The 24,169-nt window shown below is 43.4% G+C and overlaps 1 protein-coding gene across 1 annotated transcript in view; it reads left to right on the top strand.

Moving 5' to 3' along the window:
* The first annotated feature begins 11,035 nt into the window (after positions 1-11,035).
* LOC143334106 (protein shisa-8-like) overlaps positions 11,036-24,169 on the top strand; it is a 91,469-nt gene continuing 78,335 nt past the window's right edge. The window contains exons 1-2 of the mRNA XM_076752641.1: positions 11,036-13,343; positions 13,749-14,382. Of these exons, the coding sequence (XP_076608756.1) occupies positions 13,817-14,382 (566 nt within the window). The 5' untranslated portion in view covers positions 11,036-13,343; positions 13,749-13,816. The remainder of the gene's footprint in view (positions 13,344-13,748; positions 14,383-24,169) is intronic.

Genomic DNA, 24,169 nt, shown 5'->3' with positions numbered 1-24,169 from the left:
GAGGATTAAGTAAATTAGAGTTTTTAGGCTTAATTTGTACTTCTGCGTGAAGGGGTTACACCATACTTACGGCAGCTATGTGCATAGACAATGAAGACTCTGACAGCATTTCTTTTAGCTAAAAATGTAGCTGCCTGTCAGAGATACTGTGATTGTACAGCATGGACTGCTTTTGAGGTGTCATAGAAATGCATGGGGTGGACAAAATAATAGAAACACCTGTCAGTATAATGCAATGCGATTCAACTGCACCACGAACCACATCCTCTTGAATTAGACTGTATTAATTTTGGCTAGGTGTACCTAAGAAACTGTCAACTGTGCAGTGTAATTATAGCATCTATCATGAGGCATTAATCCATCCTATCTGCGTATATCCTGCTCTAATCAGTGGTTTTGATGCATCATCAATTACTGCTACAGTAACTGACCTGGATATGTTTTTGTCCTGGTTCTGGGTAAACGGACTTGGACATGTAACCTTGTACAGCCACAGGTCTGGGGTCAGATTGAAATGTCTCGGTGCAGGTGTAATGCAGAGCAGGTCAATTATAGATGCTCAGTGAGGGTTCAGTGTCACGGTGATGTACTGAGCAATGAATCCACGCCCTAACAGTAAATCCTAACATTTGTTTACATTTCCTAAATGAAAAAGTCCTTGTTTGAGATGTAATGCAGTCATTTAGTTTGCAGCTGTGACGTTTGAAGAAGTAACAAACTTGTCGTTCAGTGAGATTTAGTGAGATGGATATTGTTGTGTGCAGGGTAATTGGCTGTAAATTAAATCTAATGGTAGTGAACATCTATTTTCCTCTTCTAGGAACAAGGATATTCTCCGTAGCTCACTGGAGAATCTCATTTTGATTTAGATTGTTTGTGATTGGTGGAGATAGATTTTGTGATGAACCAATTTCAGAAGAGCTTTGAAATTTGAAGGGGATAATGAGGTCACTGCAGGGCTTTGATGATGGCGAAGAAAACACGTCCGTCATTGTTCCCAGCATCTGTGCAAAGTGAACTCTGAAGGCTTACAACTGTGGAATATAAAAGAGAAAAGGAGACTACAGCTTGTAGGAGTTTAATTTAGTTAGACCCAAAGAGGTTTTACTGTAAAAGGACTTGAAAAGCTTGTGGGAAACGAAGGAAAAAAGGTGCAGTTTGCTGTCAACATCAGGGATTTACCAGGACCACAAAATCACTCGTGGCTCCAATAAATCTCTGATGCATACAATGTGCCGCCGCCCTAGACTTGTTATCTTTCGGAGTATCCTGGGTAAGTGCTGCTTTTAAGCCAATAAAAAGAGAAATCTCTTGTTAGACTGGAAGAGTTATAGTTGTGCTTTCACAGCGCTCCGTTGGAGACTAAAACGGGTCTTTATCATTTCTGAACAATAAGAAACAGACATGCTTCATCTCCCACTGCTCACTGACACCAGATGAATTCAAAGTTTGTAGCCCAGGACTGCTAATTACACACATATGGTGGCTAAATCAGGACTGTCTGACTGAATTATGAATGTCAGACCGCTCTGGATGAATATTTGAATGGATACAATGAATTATTATGGCTAATTTTGAATATTTCAGGTTTCAAATTACAAAATCAACCACGAGACATTCTCATAGTTTCCCTCCTCAGGATTCAGTAACTCTGGCATCGGCATAAGCCTCTTTGACTCGACTTTCCCTTTGAAGACGTTTAAAGAATCAAATTAAAGAGGAAGCCCCGACTTTGATACTGCCATCTCAGCATGAACATTTTAGATTACATCAGAAAAAATATCCTCCCAGAGGCAATTTGCTTTCCAATATATGTCACATATTTACACGCTTTAAAATATATAGGATTTTCTCCAGTTTACAGCCCTTCATGAAAGCTTAAAGGTGCTCCTGGGCTCTTCATGGCGTGGAGGTAATCGACAGCACAAGTTGGAACGTGTTTCTGTAAGTGCGATAAGATGATAAATATAGAGTTGTTGGATAAACAGCTCCAGGGAGAAGCACTGTGAGATGTACAGTGATGTCATCAGCGGTACTGGACCAAATATGAGTCATCCACAAATTTAGGAGCCTCAGTGATGAAAACGTCAGCCCTAAACTAGGCTAATCCACTGAAATCCACAAATTCATGCACACACACACACACAAGCACACATTCCTGCGTAGATCATTTAAAATGAACGAGACATGAAGGAAAACTATTGTACATGTGCTCATACGTGATTGAATTACAGACCTTACACTGTGCAGCTCATCCAACATGATAATGTAGAGCTTTACACCTTCATGCATGTGTGTGCATGCACAGATCAGTGAGTCGACTGGATTTTACAAATCCGCTTTGCGTCACAAAACTTTAGCAGAAAGAGAGAGAAGGAGCGAGTGGGGGCAAGTTAGCAAGTGTTTCTGCACTGAGGTCCCTTTACTGCAACTCCATCCAAGTCTCCTTGTCTTTTTTTCTTACTTCATTCACCGGCATGTCCTGATGATCATGGATGGATTACTGGACGGGTCTACAGAGCAATTGAAAGTCAGTGAATTGGAAAAAGATACAAAACAAGACTTAAAATGATTACAAAGAGATGTAATGTGACTAAAAAGAGACAAAAAAAAACACCATAAACAGACATAAATTGATGACAAAGAGATACTGATTTGTTCTTACGCAGGAAAGGTGGAGGGTCGTTTACATGTCTGTGCCCCGGGGCCCGTTGTCTCATAATTCATCCCTGCCTGACATTTGTGCACCTCGTTTTTTATTTCCTCTTTCCTTCGGATCCCTTTCTGCCGGGTTGTTTTCCTGTATCACCCACACCACCTCCACCTTTCTTTGCTCACCTTTGGGTAACCTTTCTGTCCGTCTTTCTCCCTCTCTCTCTTTCTACATCTCTCTTCACTCTGTGCCTCTTTCTGAGGAACAAGCGAGGACAGATCTCATCTCTGACCGGCTCATTGAGTTACTGCGGCTGTCTCTGTTGACACACACACACACACAGAAACACACAGATACACAGTCCATGGCTTTGCAGGGGACTGCGACCGCATCAGGATGAAACAGAGACGGACAGATAATAATGACACAGACCTCCCACTGAGACGCAGTGGGATAATCCTCTATTGAAGACTAATGACTGACTGCATGACTAGTTATCTAGCCTGGTGGCTGCTTGGGCGTTTGGTGCTCTGGTTAGCTGATTGGTAGCTCTCTGCTGACTCTTGCTGATCTCTGACTGATTTCATCCATCTGTTATCTTTACCTGCTCATCCTGTGCAGGGTTGCATGGGGACGGAGTCTATCTCAGCACGGTGTGGACAGGTTGACAGCCTGTTACAGCTGTGGTTCCCAACCTTTTTCCTTAAGGGACTCCTTTTCTATCACAGAGTAAACTAACTGACTAATTTATGGATATTTCAGATTATATTCAGTGCAGCAACTGATAACTTTGGATGAATTTTGAACAGATAATACTGCATCACAGATAGGTTTTCCTGATATTTTAAGAACCTTTTATACAATTCTCTGTCTGTATTATCTATTTTTTTAACTTCTAACAAACATGCATACTTAATAGTCTTACGTTCAGTGTTTTCTTCTCCCTGATGCTTGGCCATTGTTCTATTAGCTCTTTGGTTGTCTTAACGAGGCTGATTAGCAGAGAGTGAAGGCTCTGTGCTTATAGCTTGTGGTGAGGTCTTCACTGTGCTCTTATCCTGTGAGATTTTTGTAAGCTTATGTCTTAAAAAATAACTAAACTTAAAAGTTTAGTCTTCACAGAAATGAATGAAATGCTGAAATACACACCTAATGCATATGTATATATGTTAAAACTTTCCTTGTGATCCCAAGGGGGTCAGGATTGGGAGATTGGGAACCAGTATTACAGGGCGGCACCAAAAAGAAAGCCACAAAGGCAAAGGGAGGCCTTTCAAACTCCACATCAAAAGCCACCATTCAGCCAGAAGATTTGAGCTCCTTGCTGTGAGGGGATAGTACAAACCATGTGACCTGTCATGATTTTGCCTACAGCAATATTTGCCATCTGCAACCAGCGTTTCTGTAGCTGGTAAACCACCAAGCACATTTCTCAGTGTCTTGTTGCCTCAACAGGAATAAGTGAGTTTGCTTATGTGTAATCACCTGGACGTTCATTGAAATGTGAAGAACAATACTGAAGGCTTTTCGCAATGGAACACATGTTTCACTCTTCTCCCGAATGGCTTTGGCAAGAGTCCTACTACAGCAATATATGATTTGTTGATCTGATTGGCTGAAGCTAGCCCGTGATAGACAGATGATTCATCCAGTCACCGGCCAAGCGTTTTTTGAAATTGCCTGTCCTTTTCCAAACAGTTTCCAAGGACTTCACAGATGGTTCTGTGTAACGAACCATCTGCGCATCAGGTTAGTTAATTACACCCCCTGAATGCTCGGCCAGGATTCGAACTGAGGACGTTTTGGTCCGTGGCCATCAGTATGAAGACCCCGGAGAAGAAGAGAAGAAATATGGACACATGAGTGGCATGCTGCATCTATTTGTTAACCTGAATGAGCTGCAAAACAACACCAGGGTCTGTACATGGCTGGCACCCGAGAAGAGGACCGGAGAGGGCCGCTGTCTTGGAGTAACTGATGTCGTCTGCATCCTTTCTTTCCGCATCATGTTATGGCCATTAGTTGGTACAGCCGTAAGCCTTAGTGGCAATCAAATCCCCTCCACCGAACAATAAATCATTGTAACAGGACTACCTGTCTACCATGACAGAATCATTTACAATCATGGTCTTACATCCTCTCATGTTTAATACATTGCCCTCCAAACCGTGAAGGAATTTATCCTTATCTTTGCTCTGAATGGAGGATGAAACAACTTAAAAACGAGTGCAGCATGTGGAGTACATGGAAGAAAAATTCCCTTCCAGATAAATGTGAAGCTGAGGCTGCCAGAAGCTTGCCAAAAAAAAAAAAAAAAAGTATGGTGGTTTTATGGGTGACAGGTGATCTGGGTAAATAGCAGGTCAGAGTGTATGACTGGACACCTTTCTCCCATGAGTTAGCATGAAAGCGGGATGAATGGTTGTGCTCTGTCTTCAGGTGTTTTGACTGTTTTGACTGACTGAAGTTTTGGCTGACGGGTGGAGTGTGTTGTTGACCATCATCAAAATAAATGGCTCTTTGGATAGCTGACTGACAAGACTGGGTAGGCTGGTAAACAAATGGCTAAAAAGGGTCATCAATACTTAAATGCATTAGCAGCAGCCATTGATCTGCCCATGGAAGGGCAATTGGGGTAGACTTTCCGTGGGGTAAAATACAAAGGAACATGATATGGAAATAGAAGATGGTACACTACATTCACAAATAAAGTATAACAGCCCTCCAAAGTTATGTATTCCAATAATAAACTGTAAAATCTACAACAGGAAATTCAAGACACCCAATAGATTTATTTCTTTTTTTATATCAAATTGACCCACATTGTCTTACAGAGAGGTGAGAGCAGGGCTCTTCTTTCACAACAGGCCTTTTCTTTCTTTGTCTGACACGGGGAACAGACAGGGTGAGCTCTTTGTGTACTTTCTTTTGATTTAAGAAGAGGGAAAGATGAGAGGGTTACAGACAAAGAGGGATCACAGTACAGAAAGTGCCACAGCCGGGAATAAGACCCAGCTGGCCCACATGGGGGGGAATTCATCTGCAAATGAAACTTATTTTAAGAGAGCTGCGATGATGAGAGCCCAGGAACATCTTCAAACCTCCAGTGAGACAGTGTTACTTTCAAGAACTTTTTATTTTCGTCTTTAACCTTTGGGATAATATTAAACATAGTTCTGCACTTATACTGGCTGGAATTCGACACTGGCAGACATTGTCAGCTAATTCCTACCCAGGATGTATAGAGATGGCCGGAAAACGGGTTTCAGTGGTGCTGCTTTACAAGCGTGGTTTCACATATTTGGACACAAACTCATTCATTTCTTGTTGAGAGGCACTTGAGAGCATAATTCACTGAGCAGCACCTGTACGGGTCACAGACCTTCATAGTGACGACAAGACTCAAGAACGTCACACAGAGAATAATCCAGCACACATCCCCACATAAACTTGTTTTGGTTTTGTATGAATTAAACCAACAAGATAAAATATGATGAATAGTGAGCTTTAGAAGTGCTGAGTTTTGTTATATTTTGACAGAGCCAGGCCAGCTGTTTCCCCATGTTTCCAGTCTTCATGCTATGTTAACCCGATGCTCGGTGTAGCTTTGTATTTAGGGACAGATAAGAATGTGGTATGGCTCTTCTTATCTCATTCTTCTCAAGAAGATGAATAAGGATATTTACTGAAATGTTGCACTTCTTCCATCTCCTTCTATTCTTTTAAGTTAGAGCCTTTTATACTCACATTGTATGGATCAAATGACCGGTGACGATGCTGCTACTCACACTGAACATAAACACAGAACCCTCAGCTGGTTTTGCCCATTGACAATTCAAACAAGACAACAACATCCTCAACAATGTTAAAAAAAGGAAGCATTACTTTGTGTCTTTCTAAGACAAATATGGAGCTGCAGGTGTCTGGGAGGTTGCAGATAATGCATAGTGCGATCTGTAGAGAGGCTTACTTTTATATCCCAACAGTCGAGTGAACATGTAAAATACTGTGAAGCTAAAGCAAGCTCACCACAGCCAACTGGACCGCAGAGCTGCTCAAACTGAGAATATCAAATGATTGGGCAGAAATTCAGCAGTGACATTAAAATCAGCAGTGTCTGCCCAGTGTCTTCAGATCAGGAGTGAGTGGTGTGTTTAATTTTAATGCAATGCTTTGGTCTTTGCAGGGAAATATACAAGTGTCATGGTCAGAGAGATAATAGCAACGAAATGAACACACACACACACACACACACACACGCCACAAGCACTCCTAATTACAGCGAACATTAAATTCCATCCCCTTAAACTCCATCTTGATCCTCCTCTAAGGAACACAATAACTTTATGTATGTGCGTGCGTGCGTGTGTGCATGCCTGTGTGTGTGTGTGTGTGTGTGTGTGTGTGTGTGTGTGTGTGTGTGTGCGCGCGCCAGCCAGCTCAGAATCAATGGCAGGTATACGATGTCTGGCCCCTGCAGTCAAGGACGAGGTTGTGGGAGGGCACCACACTCGGGACAGTGAGCAGGGCGGTGAATTAAGAAAAAAGAAAAACACTCCTACACCTGCAGACATCCATCAACCCTGCAGGTGTCATCAAACGCTTTTATTTCAGTACAGCTTAAGCACTTGATCTGCGTCATTTTCTCTTTGCCTTGTTCGCTATCATCACCTCTCTTTATTTGTTCTTTCATTAGAGCTATTTCATAACTCTCAAGTTCTGTCCCTTTTCTGGATTCCATCATCTCCCTCTGTCTCTCACTGTATCCTCTCACGGCCTTGTCTGAGTTACATGACACCATCCTTTTCCTCCGTGCTCATCTCCACCCCAAACTAATCTATACCGAGCGACAGTCAGAGAGTACAGGAATGATGAGCAGCTATAGCGTGTGAAAGGCGACGGCACGGAGCGAGGAAAAAACGAGTGGGAGTGACAGGCGTGGCGTGGCGTGGCGCACACACTGGAATTTGAGAGACGTGGGAGACAGTTTGATGAGAGGATGGGAGGATGAGGTGAGAGAGGGAGACAGGACAAAGTGAAGGTAAAGAGCGGATGTGGTTTGAAGTGGCAGCGAAGTCGGCAGGTGACTGAGATGAAGAGAAAGAATGAGGTTGGCTTTGAGGAAACTCACCATGTTTATCCTCCTCGAGGTTTCTCTAAAATTTAGTGAAGGGTGAGAGGGGAGAGGAAGTGGAAGATGAGAAGCAAAGTAGAGGAGAAAAGAAGGACACGGAACAGACGAAAGGAGACGAGTATCAGGGAAAGGAGAGCAGTAACAAACGGAAGCAGAGAGGATGAAGGTGGAAAGAAAAGGTAGATAAAAGAAAGGAATGACCGGAGAGAGAACATCCTTTTATTGGCATTATCACGATGTAACAGAAAGCTCCCTCGTAACATTCTACAAAATACCACCACCTGCTTTTTAGATGGAATACAGTAAAAAGTGTCCAAATCAATAATACTGAATGGAGATATGAACGGATGGGAATGCATTTGTCAAACGTTGCAGCACTTCTTCTCAGACTTGTAAATCAATGATATTGAAACAGACATCATACTTGCTACACTGCCACAGTCAGAGTTCACTGTTCATCCTGGTGTCAGGATCCTGTCATCCACGTTGGCTATGTCCTACAAACACAGAGGAGTAGATAGTTTATGTTGAATGTCAAGATATTCGGCAAAGTCCACGCTCAAAATGCTTCATCGGGATTTGCTTCATGAGCTTCACTGATGTAGCACGGATGAAAACTGATGAGCTGAAGTTAGGGGCCGTCTCAAAAATGCATGCAAAATGGGTCGAGGGATCTTTTCACATTTCAGACAATAGTCTTCTCATTATTTTTATCTTAGCCTGTACAGATCAACTTAACGTGCATGCAGAAGGGCTGAACAATTAATCAAAAATATTAACAAAATCACAACATGTCCAAATTGCAGGAGCTGCAATTTTTTTTTTTTCGAAAAAAGGTCAAATGTGCCACAACATGCATTTGACGTGAAGCACTGTGGTGCTGCAGAGATGCCCCAGCATTCAAAGCACCACCTCCAGACATAAGGGAACATGCTTGTTTGGTGCAGACCCCAGCAAAAATTACATCATCATCATCATTTTTAGATTTTTTCAGTGAAAATGCAAAAATCACCATTCACACTAAAATCGCAATCACAAAATAAGAGCTTTAGGATTATTTGCGTGTCGTTCAGCTCTATCGAGGAGCATGAATGGCAAAAAATTCCAATGCGGGTTTGCCTGCTTCATACACAGATATTTTTGCAGCATGGACAGAAGTGTAGATAGCTACAACGTGAATGTAACTGCTACTGTATGAGCCGTGCAGGAGAAAGAGAGCAAAGAGCACGACAGAAAACAGAGTGGAAAGTGTGCGCTGTTAGACCGCAGAGAGGCAGAGAGAAATGATTTAAGACAGATCTCCCATTCAATCTGTACTCTCTGCCCTCCATCTCTCCCTTAGGACTCCTCCGCCCATTCCATCTTTCTGCCTCTCAATCCATCGCATCCCTCCTTCCTTCTCATCTCACTTTTCAGTTAGCACCCTTCACTCCCATGTCTTGCTGCCTCTCTGAGCATTCAGAGGCAGTGTCCTGTGCATCTGACGGTAGTAAACCAATCTTAATTCACCCCTACTTTGATTTCTTTTCCTAAATTAATGGCCTGCTTTCCATTAGAGAAAATGTGCTGAGGACACTTTAATGTCAGACTGCAGGAAGGAGGCGGATTAGCTGATTTGTGGCGCATCACATAACTGTAGTGTGGAGCCAGGGGAGTGTGCAGCGGCATGCGTGTTTGTGTGCATTTTGTAAGTGAGCCTCTGTGTGTTTTCTTGACATAACTCCTGATGCACTTTGCCAAAGATTTTAAGCGAATTTAGGCCGAGAGGGTTGGACAGAGTACAAACAGCAAGCGAAGATGAGCTGCGGGTACTTCCAACAACAACAACAACAAAAAAAAGACAGTGTGGATCAAATCCATAAGAGTCTGTGGTGAGTGTGTGTGTGTGTGTGTGTGTGAGAGAGAGAGAGGAAGAAGAGTGAGGAGAAAAGAAAAAGATTTTTAAGAAAAATTAAAGATAAGCTTTTAAGCTGCAAAAAAAGTTAGCAAAAATGAATATTTAAGATGAATATAATGTTAGCCACTTCCAAACAGAATAAAATATTAAGCAGCATTTCCTTCGCTGCCTTTCTCGCTCCCTGTGTTTTCTGATGATGCCCGGTTCATGGTCAGACCCAAAGGTACTACTTCTTCGTCTTCCTCGTCAAAATCTAGTTCACATTCAACGTTAAATCTGAGATATTCAAAATTCATAACGTTTTGCTCCTCCATCTCTCTCCTCAGTCTCTTTCCTGGGAATTTTCTGTGGCTTTGACTGTTTCTCTCTGAACACCATTCCCCCTCTCTTTCTCTCTAGTTCTAATATGTCACTTTCCCTTGAGGTAGCTTTTCTTTTTTTCCCCCTCCTACCTGTCTGCACCTCCCTTCTTATCTATATCTCTCCCCCTCTCCCTCCCACTATCCCTCTGTCAGTTCCTATTCCAGTTGCTTTCCCCGTGTTTCTTAATCCCCCTCCCTTCCCTGCGATAATTCCTCTCCTCTTTCCCTCCCCTGCTCCTCTCTGTCAAACCCCCCCCTCTCCTCTCTCTCTCTTTGGCAGCTGCTCCGCTGTCCTCCTCTCTCCTCCCCTCCCTCTCTTCCTGCCTCCCTCGTCCTCGCTGTTTATCGCGCCCGCGCTTCCTCCTTCCCTCCATCTCTTTCCCTAAATCAGCCCCTGTAGACTGCAGCACCACACATGTTCCAGACGTGCTCACACAAAGACGAGGATGTGCAGAGGTGTTAGCGCAGTAATTACGCACAGGCACAAACATGCACCAAGCCAAACACACACATGCACACGCAAAGCATGCCTGCACATTACAACCTGCCGCTCAGTCAGCACCAGTGCTCCCATTTGTTGGTCTGAAAGGCATTTTGGGGATGGAAAGTAGCACAGGAGGAAAAAACAAAGAGAATGAAAAGAGGGAGGGATGAAAGCTTAGTAATAATGAGAAAATGGAATAAAAAGAGGAAGGAAAGGGGGCAGGAGAAGCAGCCAAAGCAAAGTGAGAAGGTTAGACGGACAGCAGGTAAACAGAGATGAATGGATAAAAAAAGAACAGGAGGACAAGAATGGAAGGAGGGTGAAGGAAAAAAGGACCAGGGCTGAGTTTTGATAGTGGTGAGCCAGAAAGGAAGAAAAAAAAAAAAAAAAAAAACGCGGGTCAAAACTGGAAGAGGAGAGTGTCAGTGACACATAATGAGAGAGAGAGGAGGAGAGTGAAAGGGAGAGTCAGCAAGCAAGAGCTGCGCTCATTTGCCCACAAAAGATATAAGTGAGTGTGTGTGTGAGAGAGAGAGAGAGAGAGAGACACTGAGAGGGAGGGGAGGAGTGAGCGAGAGAGGGAGGAGTGAGTGGGAGAGGGAGGAGTGAGAGAGAGAGAGAGAGAGAGAGAAACAGAGAGAGAGAGAGTGTGAGACATTGTCATCCAGTCCTGCCAGAGAGCAGCGGCAGCAGCGCGAGCATCACCAGCAGACGGGATACAGACGCACTGAGGCAGCGAGGAAATAAGGGAATACACACTGATGAAGAAGAAGCAACAACACAGGGGGAAGATGGAATGAACAAAAAGCATTTGATTGCTTCTCCTTTCTCTTCCCACTTCTGTTTGGAGCACCCCACAAGCAGAGCACCAGTGAAAACACATACATATGATATATATATAAAATTCCTATACATATATATCAAATTATGCCTGTTTTCAAAGAAGCTGCAGCCGGACAAGGACTGAATTGACAGCAAAATCCATTGCATGAAAAATTGGGAGATCACATGCAGCATTTGCCTAAAAACTGTCGCGCATTAATGCTTTGAGATTTTTTTTTGTCCATTTTTTTGCTCAGTGTGGGGGGGAAAAAAAGACAAAAAAAATACATTGATGCAAATGGGAAATTTGGAAAACTGGCAACTGAGTTGTTGAGGCAACAACAATAACAACAACAACAACAAAGAGCTCCTGCTGCAGACAGTCCTATATTTCCAAGGGGGCTTCTTTTGAAAACAGGATATTTTTTGATCTGCCCTCGGTGCCACGCGGCTGTTTGGCTGTCGCATCTCCACTTGTCTCTGTCGTCCGAATGGGCTGGGGGAGTATTATTCCAGCGAGGCTCGTGCAAGCGCACCACTGAAAGTGCAGAGGGCAGTCCACAAGCTCTCTGACCCCACGCTGATATTTCCTCAGCAAATCGACCAAAGCCCACACAGCCCGGCTCGGGCTGAGAGGGAAAGGGTGAGGTAAGTTGTGGCGGGGGAGAAAAGAGGCGAAAAATATCAAAGGGAGGATAGAGGGAGATTAGGATCAGAGTGTAAACAAAGAGACATCATCAAAAACTGAGCCGAAAAGCAAAGCAAGGAAGGAGCACCATCAAAGAACAAGCAGGGATCCGTTATGTGGGACACTCCACGCTGGTCAGCAGCGCCAAGACATTAAGATCAGGGATTCAGTATCACAACATCAGCCCTCCCCTCTCCCTTTCTCCTCCTCTCTCCTCTCCTCTTATTCTTAGCACTTGTAGGGCAGGACTGAGCAGGCTGACAGACAGAGCACCCAGCTGGTGTCCCGGGTCTGTTACAGACCCAGGGATCCACGGAGAGGAGGGGTGTCAGTGGAGCAGCAGCAGCAGCAGCAGCAACAGGAGCCCCCCGCACACACCGAGGAACAAAAAGCCTTTGGACTCCTTGTGTGTCGCTTAAAAGCTACAGACTGACACTGACAGAGCACTGTCACCAGGGGGGATTTCAGCTATTTGTGAATGTGTGTGTGAGTGTGTGTGTCTGTCTGTGTGTGTCTGCGTGTGTGTGTGTGTGTGTGTGTTTGTGTGTGTGACAGAAAACACGCCTCAGGTGCAAGAGGGACGCTTTTGGACTGTAATCATCACAGGATTTGACGAGAGCCTGGAGTAATGATTTAAAGACTACTGAACAGCTGGTGTTACCTGTTGGGTCTGGAAATAGGAAGGAGATATCCTGCGCAGTCTTTACAAAATAAGAGCTCAACATTCAGTATCACTCATAGAGACGTCAGGGACTGAAAGACTGGATCTACACATCTGCACGTCAAAGCGGACCAAGGTGGAGGTGAAAAGATGCCCACCACGAAAATAAAAAAGCTTCTTCTGAACAGTGACACTGAGAGGAAGAGGATGATAGATGCAAGTTAAGCTCTGAGAGGGAGAAGTGGAGGAGGCAGACAACTCTTCAAAGAAAACACTTCACTCCGGTCAGAGTTTATTCAGGACATCACAGCTGATTGGACTCCAGCGATGAGCATTAGAGTTGTTATCCACTCAGGAATATGAGTCCGTCTCCGGAGTGAAAAGCCTTTCATGTGGCAGCCCGTGACTATCTGTGAGTTTTAGAGGAATCTGCTTTCTTGTCCTGCTAGCGCTCAGGAACCCAGTGCTCTCACTTTCCACGGATTATTCATCCGCTCAGCGGGGGAGCGCACTGCTGGAAATGCCAGAGGCAAGTTCATTCGTACGTAACACGCCCTCCTAAACTGGATTCCCTCCAAGTCACCAGATTTGTCTACAACCGCCTCTGCTGTCTGCTGACGACATATGGCTTCTTTGTGAAAGGTGACATTTCCTGAATTTTGGAATATTTATTTGCTTTCATAAACACACACACACACACACACCTGTACAGTAAACTGCAAGCGGCTGTGATGTGTGTGCGCACATGAGTGCCTGCTCATAGGGGACCCATTCACTCCTGTTAGGAGCATGTTGAGATGGGAGATTGATTTCTTTCTCTCACTTGTTCCTCTGCCCCCTGACGACAATTTAGCTTTCTGTAACTGCGTGCGGTGATAGCTCCCACAACACTAATTGAATCCTCTCTACTGAATCTAAGCTAAACCCCCTCACTGATTTCTAATACCTGCGCAGCTCAGAGATTCATTCACTGATTATAATTCAAAGCTCTGGGCAAGCATGATATTTAACTTTCTTTTTCTTTCTTTGTTGTTTTTTAACCTATAGGAGCTTTAATTTGGGCCTATCAATAACATCAGCACTGAGCCATCAAAAGACACTGGAGTAAGTCCAAGATGGCCACCTCCATTCATCCAGTCTTGGTGAGCTTCTCGCTGGCCATTCTCCTGGCTTTGACCTCTCTGGGCGGACTGAACTCTGGGTCGACAGGTCAGGCTTTGGCCCAGGTTTCCACCAACAATGGGACCATAGAGCCCACTATGGTGCCAGAGGCCGCGCTGGCAACGCCCACACCGGACATGGAGGACAAAACAGCTCCAACTACTGGTAACCGTTGCTGGGGCTACTACGATGTCATGGGCCAGTGGGACCCGCCCTTCAACTGTAACGCAGGTATCTACCTGTTCTGTTGTGGTTCCTGCTTCTACCGCTTCTGCTGCCAGTTCAAAATCCACAGTTTGGACCAGACTTCCTGTTCCAACTATGACACGCCCGTCTGGGCAAACACCGGGCGACCGGCGGCACCTGTCACAGAGGTCCACGAGGAGCCAGACCGGGATCGGACCCATATGATCGTGTATATTATCTGTGGAGTGGTGGCCATCATGGTGTTGGTGGGGATTTTCACCAAACTCGGGCTGGAGAAGAGTCAGGGAGGACAGACTGACATGACCAACTCCAGGTACGAGCTGAGAAAGGTGGATGGATAGTTGATGTTGGGCAGAGAGAGATGATAGATTTGATTTGAGTGGATGGATGATCATTTTCTTTTTCAAGAAGCTTTCTATTCAGATCGTCATCTAAATGTTTCTGTCTATTCTGGACAATTCACATTTTTTATGCCATCTACAACTAGTATTTTTAGTAGTATAGGTTGTCTATTATATTAATATATCTTACAGCTTTACATTTCAAATTATGGAGATGATGAGGGCATAAAATAAAGAGTAGCAGACTGGGAGGAGCCATCTGTGTTGCCATTGTTCTAGCTATTAAGGTCCCATTCATTTTCCCTCAGACAACATTGAGGTGACCCTCAGTTGGAGCTCCTCTACAGCTTGAAAACTCCCGATTAAGATATTAGGGCAAAAGATGATCAACTGCACTCTGAAATATTTGGTTTTTTGATAATAAGTCAAAGGTACGAGCCTGACTGAGATTCCCATGGTGCATTTTGGCAGGATGTATCCAATCACAGAGCTTTGAGCGAAAACTGAAGATTGCACTGTAGAGAAAACCACAACTCAACCTGTAGCTGTTACGAATTTACTTTTGGATTCTGGTTTAATTTGGGATGAATTCAGGTACTGTGGTACTGTGTTTTGTTCATCAACAACATTTCTTTAATCTGCCATCTTCTTCTCCATGGTAACAGGAGCCGAGGCTCATGGGTCTCGCTGACAGACAGAACATGATTTCTCAGAAGCAAAGTTAAAATAATTACTGGTTGTCACAACATGACCATAATCAGCACATGATCTGGGAGAATCCTGGGTTTGGTTGTTGGGTAACATTGAAGATCAAAGAAAGATTTATAGAGAATGGGGAAAACACTCCAGCTTTGAAACTCTTTTAAATTCCTCTATCAGTTAAACATGCGCAATTCTCTCAAAACCTCTGATCGATTACTCATTACTTATTGAAAAAGTAATTACATTACTCATTACTCAACAGCAATAGTAGTTAGCCCAACACTGCCAGACTCCCTTTACCAACTCCAACTTAGTGAGATTAGCAATTGTAATGTAATTACTACATTTATACCTACTATAATCACATTACTGTCAAACGCTGTCACTCACATACAGAATGGACTGAGTAAACCCTAATTAAATATCACATTTGGTTAGCATCCTCAGCACGCAAGTGTTTCTACGTGTGTATGTATATCTAAGCATGTGTGAGTAAATGCAAGCGTAAATTCCTGCATGTGTGAATGGACTTGTGTGTGCGTATCTCTGCATATGTGTGAGAGGGTCACCAGCTGGATAACGAGCCAAGTGACTGAATCACAGTGAGGTGATAAGTGGTGTGATGCTTGTATGGACGTAGTGAAGCAGAGAGAGGACTGGGTGGAGGTCGAGCAGTAGGATGGAGATTTTAAGGACGGACGTCAGGTGACAGTAAGGGAGGAGTTTGGGGGGAAATTACAGTGCGGTTGTACTGTGTTTTCTCTGTATTGTTGTAGCCGTTTCACATTGACGGCTGATTGATTGCTGTGACACAACTATGACTGTGGCAATGTGCGGCCTCCAGTGAACAATGAGAAGAGAGAGGGGCGGTTTTTGGAAGGGTGAAATATTGAGCGGATCTGACTGGAGTGCAGCCAACGGCTTATTCTAGTGCAGAGAACAGGGGTGTGTGTTTGTGTCAGTGTGTGTGTGTGTGTGTGTGTGAGGGGGCAGAGGAGGAGAGTGAGACAGTGTGTGTGTTGGGTGTGACTGGCCAGCCTATCGGGTGTTAAGAGTCAGGCCACGGGGGCTCCTTTACAATCCTGTCATTACCGGATCTCTTTCTCCAGGGGAGGATGAGAGGTGGAGGAAGAGGAAGAGTAGGGTAGCGCTGGACATCAGTGCTCATTAATGTTATAGTGCACTGAGGCACCCATAACACAACGAAAGCTGGCAGCTCCTGGCACATTTTCTCCCCTGGTTCAAAAAAAGTCTGTGTGAATTTTAATTCTTGGGTCAAGGGATTGTTTTGGAGATATTCCTGAAATCTAGTTGGCTCTGTTCACCACATGCAGGTCATTCTGTCAAAAGAAATGTGCAGCATTCGTCTTGAAGTTTCTCAGAGTTGACATGTGTATGCCTCCAATCAGCAGAACAGATGTTGGCAAGCATCTGTCCCGCTGAAGTGTCCTGCAGCAAGACAATGAAACTCTACTGGCTTGACCGCTCACTTTGACCTTCCTGGATGGAAACGGGTTTTTTTTCCCCCCAGTTTAAGTCAATGAGACAGAGATGATTATTACCAGTCCTCCTTTAAAATCAAACAACTTACTGCAAATCCAAGTCAAATCAATGAATATATATACAGTGAGTTATAGAGAATTATGGAGAAATTGTGTAAAAGAAATATTAGATTCATTTCAGAAGCAAAATAAAATTAAATAAATTTGAAAGAAATAACACCCACACATAGGTGGGCTTGGTACATGTTCAGGTGCTTCCAGGCCGATAGTGTTTCCAAACTGCCTCTGTGGTGTCCACAAACAGCAGAAGTACATCTGTGCCTCCAAGTGCTCAAAATGTCTCATTGTACACTCAGAATTGAGACATAAACACTGTATGACTCCGTGACAGCTGAGCAGGATGGTCAACAAAGCGTGTGACCCTGAAAATGAGGACGGCGGTTCTCGTCTTGTACCGATAGTTTGCACTGGTTTCTTTCTGCCATGATGGTGATGTTCTGATGAGGCAGTTTTATTTGTCTTAGTCTAACCAGACCTGTGGTGGCAGATCAGTTTTATCATGTCAGCAGTGGTAGAAAGTATCCGGAAACACTTACTCTAGTACTGTATGTGAGTACAGCATTGAGGTACTTGTATTTTCCATTAGATGCTACTTTCTACTTACAGTTTTACAAAGTGTCCCTGAGCCCCTGCAATAAGATCCTTTGTACAATCATGTGTTCACAAAGTGGTGAACCTCTCTCCATCCTTGCTTGTGAACACTGAGCCTTTCCAGGATGCCCCTTTCATACCCAATCATGATACTGTCACCTGTTACCAATCAACCTGTTTACCTGTGGAATGTTCCAAACAGGTGTTTTTGGATCTTATCCAGTCTTTTGTTGCTCTTGTCCCAACTTTGAAACATGTTGCTGCATCAAATTCAGAATAGAACAGATATTTACAAAAATCAATGAAGCTGATGAGGCGAAACATTAAATATTTATCTTTGTACTGTTTTCAGATGAGCATGTGTCAAAAAGGATTTGCCAGTTATCACATTTTAGAGTCCCAGCTTTTTTTTTTAGAATCAGGGTTGTAGCTATCACATTGAATTAGCTCCACCCTGACAAGCTAAAACATTCACATGCTGTTCGTACAGTTATGCATCAGTATAATGATCCCATAATATAAATGCCGCTCCTACAGGGGTCATTCTGCTGCATAATGTGTACTTTAAATACATCCAGTACATTTTGTTGATAAATGTTTTGTGTTGTACTCGTGAATGCCGGAGCAGTTTAACATTGTGTTACTTGAGTAAACGATCTCAGTGTCTCTTGCACCGCTGCACGAGAAGCTGTTATCTTTAAGACGAAATGGTTTTAAACTTTGTCAGCGTTGTCACAGAGTTATGTTTTTGTGGTTTCCCGTCTGTCTGCCTCGCAGCAATTCATATTTAGCATTAATGCAAAAGGGGCACAGGCACTGTGACAAATGCTGACTCGCTGCCAATGCACCCTTTTTTTGTACTACCTTGGCATAGTCCCAAAGAAATGTCTCTTAACTCATAGGAAAGGACAGAGACGGGGTCAGTGACAACCACGAAGTAGGAAAAATTAGATAAAGAAAGAAACGAACAGAGGGATGGAAGAAGGCCATGTTGGGGAAACAGAGCGACTAGCGATGCAGAGGTTGTTTTGCTGCCCTCCTGCCTTTCACAGTTGTTTACCTTACAACTGCTACAGCTGGTGTGTGTGAGGGCAGACACAATGACACTGGAGTAGTGATGTGACCAGAGCCCAGTGATAAAGGAGCCGGTGAAAGGACAGTCTGCTGGAGCATGAGGGAGGGAGGGATAGATGGAGGAAGAGAGAAAGTTACAGAGGAGAGGAGGAGGTGCTGATGAGTGAGGCGCTAAGCTGTTGTAATTCTACTGATGTGCCATTAAGAGCTGTGGATGACTGCGGAGCTCTGTGGCCAGTCTGCATGGAAAATGACTGTCTTTCAAAGCATCTTCTGGGCTTGTTTGAACACATTTGTGCTGCGACTTGACAACGAGGTTATGCTCTAACTTTAAGTTTTTATTCTCCACACTTTTTGTTCTTTTAGGATGGGACTGTTGTTTGAACTGCTGTGGTGGCAGCGATGTTGTATCCTTTCAGTTCCATCATATCTTTTTGACACGGGGGTTGCTGTTGTTCTATTACCTAATTAGAAAGCCTGTTTCAAGGTACGTCTGACCACTTTTTGGGGTTTTTCCATGCTGGTCATTACAGTTGCAATAATTAGTCACATAGATTAGTAATCCACATGTAATGGAAAATGGACTCCACTTACATCGCAGAGTTCTACCTTAACAGGCAAAGCACTTTACAATTAGCTCATACAAGTCTCCCATTCACACACACTCTTTCAGGAAAAACAAAATCGTCTCAGCACAGTCTCCCTGAGAGTAAAGACTTTTTTTTAGAGGCAGCACTTTGCACACAAAGTCAGTGAAAAGTGGAAGCAAACACAGTTGAAAATGCTTAAAATGATCTTATCACAGAATGAGTCGGAGTTAGAGCTGTTTGTAAGTTCTTCTGAATAAAACAACCAGCAAATGCCTAAAATCCAATATGACAGAAGAGCTGCATTGAGTCTGAAACCCTAATTATGAAATATGAAGTAATGATTTTGGATAGTTTGCCCGTGAAAGACAAAAATACTGCGAGGCCTCTTTGTGTTCCGCTGCAGAATGGACGAGACCCGGCAAAATTGTTTATCACATCTATTCATGGGCATCGCATTTTAAAATTCATTCTCAGCCTGCATACATTTGACAGGCAGACACTCTCACCCAGCTGTGAGAGAGAAAGTGTCCTGGGTCTGTGCATAAACGTGTGTGTTTGTGCCGATGTATTACTCATGTTGCGGGGACATAAATCTGTTTACACAGTGCAAGTCCCCACAATGTAAATCATTACATTCTCCGAAGAAGACCTTGGTTAAGGTTAGGGTTAGGCAAGTGGTGGTTATAGCTGGGGTAAGTCTCCAGGAAATGAATATAAGTCAATGCAGTGTCCCCAAAAGTGATGGAAACGACACTCTGTGTGTGTGTGTGTGTGTGTGTGTGTGTGTGTGTGTGTGTGTGTGTGTGTGTGTGTGTGTGTGTGTGTGTGCATGCACTCAATGAATAAATCCAGCCACAAAGCTGTTATGATGGTAATGTGCTGAAACCTTGGGTCAGGCAATCACAACAGGCAGTGGTGCAATGATGTATAGCACAAAACACGCATGCACACATGTGCATACACACACACACACACACACACACACACACACACACACACACAGGCCTCTCATTACAACTATACAGTGCCCCCCCATTGCACTGCTTCTCACCTCCCAAGTGGCTGTTTGTGTTTTTGTTTTGCTCTCCGTCTGTCTGCTGCTGCATCTGTCATGTGGAAACTGCTGCAAAGCAAAATGAAAAATGAATTATATCCTCTGATACGTGATTTAGCGGTGGGAATTAATATGCCAAATCAAGCTCTTTCAATTAACCACAGCTCAGCTCGGGATATTATGGACTGAAGGTGAAGAGGGGAGCAGACGGAGCGAAACAGAGGAGGATGTACACAAGGGCTCCTGAAGTATGCTGCAGTAAACAGACTATTACCACAAATGTTTAAATTTACATTTTGCATCATTGATCACGAGCAGATCTGTAGAAATCAGCACAGCTAACGTGACGAAAACGTGCCTAAAAGCCTTGTCGTTAAGACCACTGTGCACACTGTGGCTGGAAAAATCAGTGCCAGCGCAATTAAGGTGTTGGCCAATAAATATTTGGCACATCAGCCTTTAGAAAAAATAATAAATATGTTTGTGCAGCATTACTCACAACACACCTACTGTTGCATTAAGCTATTTAAAGACAATGAAATAACACGTACTCGCCAACAGCATAAATAATCTCATTGCCAGGCATGAATTACTGCCAGTGTTAGCAGGCTACGAGTCAAACAAGCACAGCGTGAATAAATAGGTAAAGGATGAAAATCAGCTCACTCTTGCACACAATTAAACAATAAGTACTGTTTATTATATTACACGCAGATGTCCGACCACCACACGACGACTGCGATCCAAATCACATCCTTTTTCTCTTCACCTTCAGTCTGTTCTGCAGCTGCCCTTATAAAGTATGCACTGTTGCATCCAGTATGCATACAATTGGGACATACTACCTCGTACCATAGTGCGCCTTGAGCTCTGGCCCTCTTGCTCATACACCTGCTGCAGTCCGTGCTGTGAAATTTCAAGTAAAAAGAAAAAGTATGCGCTTTAGAACAGGTGTCAAGACTTTGTATGAACCCTGCTCTCGGTGGCTCAGTCGATTTGACGCGTCTTCCGCTGCACAGAGGACTCTGCAGAACAGTCTGAAAAGCATGCTGGCTCGCCGGATGCAGCAAGGCATTCTGGTATTTTGGGCATACTGCATTTGATGTACTATGTTCTGGGACATACTAGATCTTGTTCTGGTATGTGGATTGGAAGGCAGCAAACATGCAGGGCTTTCTGTCGTCATGATGGCGTCTGGCTGTCATAAATATGAACACAATAATCCCAGAGTTGTTTCTAAATATGTAGAAAGTTGCATGTTGATGGGGGAAACTCTTATAAACTCACATAACTAACCAAATTTGGGATCAATGGAATATTTGTGACACAAGTGACCACTTGATCCCTAAATCTATATGTTTACCCTGATACACACACACATGCAGTATAACATCCCTCTCACTCCCTTTAACTGCATTATACTACTTACCATAAGTTATTCCACTGAAGAGCCATGTGTTCAAGGGCACGAGCAATTGAATGACCCACTGGGGATCCAAACAACCATTTCCCTCGGCCGTTCTGTTCCTTTACTGTATTGTGTTCCATCAACAGTGCTTTCTATTTCCTTTATTGTTCAGCCACAGTGGTGCTTTTCATCACCGCCTCTGACAGGTGTTTAGAGGCCAGAGATAAACGTGCTCATGACTCTGCTTTCCTGTAACGGCTACAGCAGCAAACAGATGAATTCAATATTTTCCAGTGAGGCTTGTTGTCTGAGTTCAGTGTTGGTGAGGCCTGGGGGGGGGGGGGGGGGGGTAAAGTGACGATGAGAACTTTACTTTTTCATTGAGAAGTTTTCAGGTGAAATGAGAGAGAAGAAATCAATTAAAATATCAAATAAGACATACAGGATATGACAGAAAACGAGATCAAACAGTTCTTCAAATGGACTTTGTGCGCCACAAAGAAACTCATCACTGATGTAAAACGTGGCTTCGGGCTTCGGTGCTGATTTCACCGCCGCTGTAAGAGCCGTTCTCACCTTGCATTAACAGGAGCTTGTGTTTTTTTAGAAAAGCAGTGAGGCTTGTTAAGCTCATGCCCTCCTCCTCCTCCTCCTCCTCCTCCATGCTTAATCTGGACCCAAAATAAACTCTTTGATGCTGCAGCAGTATGAAAAATAGATTCTGACCCTCCCGAAGTGCACAGTTAACTCAAATCAACAAGGAACTATTGTTTGCCTTTTATTAACCTCTGCACCTGGGTGATAAATGTGAATGTTTCCCTGCTTCTTGTTCCTCCACTTAGCCTGCTCGTGAAAACACACCCCACACACACACACACAAGACCAAAGTGATCTTTGGCAGCCGGACTCTAAAAGTGATTAAAACCCGTATTTCCAGCTCTAAAACACACTTTGCCCTTAGCTTGCAGCTTGTTGCCATGCACCCGCATGAAGTTTTCTTTTTTAACACACTTTACTTGTTGGAACTGCGACATCCAAAAAAAAGGCTTTATAAGCTGACCTTAGGCTGTCAGGCCAGTGTGTTTTAAACGTCTTTGTTTAATCCAAGCAATCCTTTTCTGCTCCAACAGCTATTTTGCTGTTCACATGCTGTGGAAGCAACATGATTGATTTGCAGTTGCCGTCTTTACCTACAGATATTTGAGGAAATGTTCTCCAGAGTCAGTATGAAAACTGAATCATGTTTTAGTTGTCAGGAGCAGATATTGAACAAGCAATTAAAAAAAAAAGACCTTGTCAATGAATGTTTTGCAGATATATTTAATATTGTTGACAGTGCTCGGCAGATAAATAATTTACATGCAAAACATATGTTTAACTTATACTCTGGTGTATATTCATTGATTAAATTATTCAACAGTACACCAGGAACTCAAGCCAATTAAAATCATTTTGACCAGTTACAGCATTACCAGAAAAAATATCTAATTGCATAACAAGCTGTGACAGGTGCCGTTCTGCTGCATTATGAAGTTTCACACTCTGGATACTGGAAGCACATTTTCCTACTAATACTTCTGTGCTCCTGTAACTATGAATGCAAGACTTCAACCTGTAACCTCAACCTATCTTTACGATAACGTATTGCTGCTCTGACTTATCAAAAAACATCTCGTCCGCCACTTGTTATCTATTCTACTCTGTGTCTGTGGACAGAGGCGTGTCTTGTCCCACAGAGGCAGCTGTATCAGTCGTGTTACGATTGTAACTCCACACCACACCTCAGTGCAGCAGAGCCCAGTGAGACAGATTGCTGCAGAACCCTGAACCTCCTCAGCTCAACTGTTGCTGCAGTGGTTCCACAATGCACGACTTCCTCTATTCACTATTAATTCTTCCTCCTTCTCCTCCCCTCGGTCTCCCCATGTCTCATACCGTATCCTGTTATTTCTCCTCCTGCTGTTTTTCCACCTCATCTTCTTCTTTTTCTCGCTCTTTTCTGGGACCTCAGGTTTAAAACATAGCTGCTGGATGTCAGGCCAAAAGAATGTGCGTGATGGTGCGATGGTCAGATTCAACAAGAAAATGACATTTTGCTTGTTCATACAATGTGATCCCTGTGTGCACATTATAAACATTATTAAAGCAACAGAAGACACATTGAGAATTCTCAAGGTAAGTTAAGTTTATTTGTGCAGCACCTTACTTTAAAGAAAACCCTGCACAGAGAAGCTTCTAGGACAGTGAAAGCACCATTTTCGCTGCAGACAAGAAAAATATTTTTTCCCACCAAAGGCACAACTGATTCTTTAGCCTTTCCCACATCTCTCTAATTAAGTGATGATATTGCAACATCTTGCAGTTTTCTCTGCTTTGACTTTAATTTAATTTCATGCCAAAAAAAAGGAGTCATGCCTCCTCTTCATTGTCCTACTTCTTCTGTATATTTATATCAGTTTTTCATCAAAGCCCACACGCCCAAATTACGAGATATTTACAGCATGTTAAACATGAGACAAGTGGCTAAAACAGCATATTTCACTTTATGTTTGAAACACAGACAAAATATAGATAAATGGCGAGTGATTACTTCATAGTGAGATGTTTATTTTGAGCAGGGCTGTGGGCTGTTAACAAGGATCTCTGTCACTTTTGACTTTGTAATTTGGAGGCACAGTAGGAGGTTTTGTGGGAGGCTCCATTGTTAAAGTGTGTGAATATTTATTCCCCTCTATATTCAGACTAACAATGTTTTGCTAACTCCTCAGAACTGGAGAG

Source organism: Chaetodon auriga, chromosome 16, assembly GCF_051107435.1.
Source record: "Chaetodon auriga isolate fChaAug3 chromosome 16, fChaAug3.hap1, whole genome shotgun sequence".
NCBI lineage: Eukaryota > Metazoa > Chordata > Actinopteri > Chaetodontiformes > Chaetodontidae > Chaetodon > Chaetodon auriga.
This window is presented reverse-complemented; position numbering and strand designations above follow the sequence as displayed.